The sequence below is a fragment of the Nanorana parkeri genome, unplaced genomic scaffold (assembly GCF_000935625.1).
Source record: "Nanorana parkeri isolate BGI_ZX_2015 unplaced genomic scaffold, ASM93562v1 scaffold2832, whole genome shotgun sequence".
Lineage (NCBI taxonomy): Eukaryota > Metazoa > Chordata > Amphibia > Anura > Dicroglossidae > Nanorana > Nanorana parkeri.
Genome location: NW_017309100.1, coordinates 1 through 916, shown reverse-complemented (window position 1 = coordinate 916; position 916 = coordinate 1). Strand labels below are relative to the sequence as shown.

Below are 916 nucleotides of genomic sequence, written 5' to 3'. Positions count from 1 at the left end.
CCCACATCACTGCTCACCCACATCACTGCTCACCCACATCACTGCTCACCCACATCACTGCTCCCCGACATCACCGCTCCCCGAAATCACCGCTCACCCTCCTCACTGCTCTCACCGCTCCCCCACGTCACTGCTCACCCACATCACTGCTCACCCACATCACTGCTCACCCACATCACTGCTCACCCGCGTCACCGCTCACAGCAGAGAAGGATCGGACTGGTGACCACAATGGCAGTTGTCCAGTCCTTAGATGTGTCTGCACTCCCCAATCACCCATCCACTCACTGTACTGTGTTGTCACCTCAGAAAATGACTACAGAATACCTCCCCCTTTCCTTTTCTTCATTACATAGGGAGGAGGATAGTTTGGAAAGGTGATAACATTGTTCGGGAACAGGAAGTGACAAGGACACTGGATTTCTGGCAGGATCAACAGGAGTTTCTTGTCACCACGACGGGATAATTGAAGTGAATGTTTACGCAGTATCATGTGATCATTCTCAGACCTCCGTATACAATGTGCGCGCTGCGACGCTTACATTGTATCCGTGATATCTGACCGTGAGACAGCAGGGTGCGGACACAAAGAGTGCGGTCAGAGCACCCCGGGAGGTGACTGGGGGCTATACACCGACACGGTATATATTATATATACTCTAATCCGCACTCACCTGACTCCAGGGGGGGGCTGAGGTTCCGAGTTACAATTTCTCGAATACGAGCCGGAAGACGAGACGGGACGGAGTTGGTGGCGTCGCCGCGGACAATGAGGGACTTCTGATCCGGAGAACCGAGAACCCGGAGAGACAATCTCTGCAAATATCACAAATCACACCGAGGTATAGAAGATGGAGCACACTGCCGGAATAGCACTGACATATACCGCAGCGCTGTACAGAGAACACTGAGCCAG

The 916-nt window shown here is 52.9% G+C and overlaps 1 protein-coding gene across 1 annotated transcript in view; it reads right to left on the bottom strand.

Annotated features, from left to right (window-relative positions):
- The window catches only part of CROCC (ciliary rootlet coiled-coil, rootletin), a gene marked incomplete at its 5' end in the record, with an annotated part of 35,541 nt that extends 34,716 nt beyond the window's left edge, over nt 1–825 (bottom strand). The window contains 2 exons of the mRNA XM_018574234.1: nt 203–219; nt 680–825. Of these exons, the coding sequence (XP_018429736.1) occupies nt 203–219; nt 680–825 (163 nt within the window). The remainder of the gene's footprint in view (nt 1–202; nt 220–679) is intronic.
- Nucleotides 826–916: the final 91 nt, after the last annotated feature.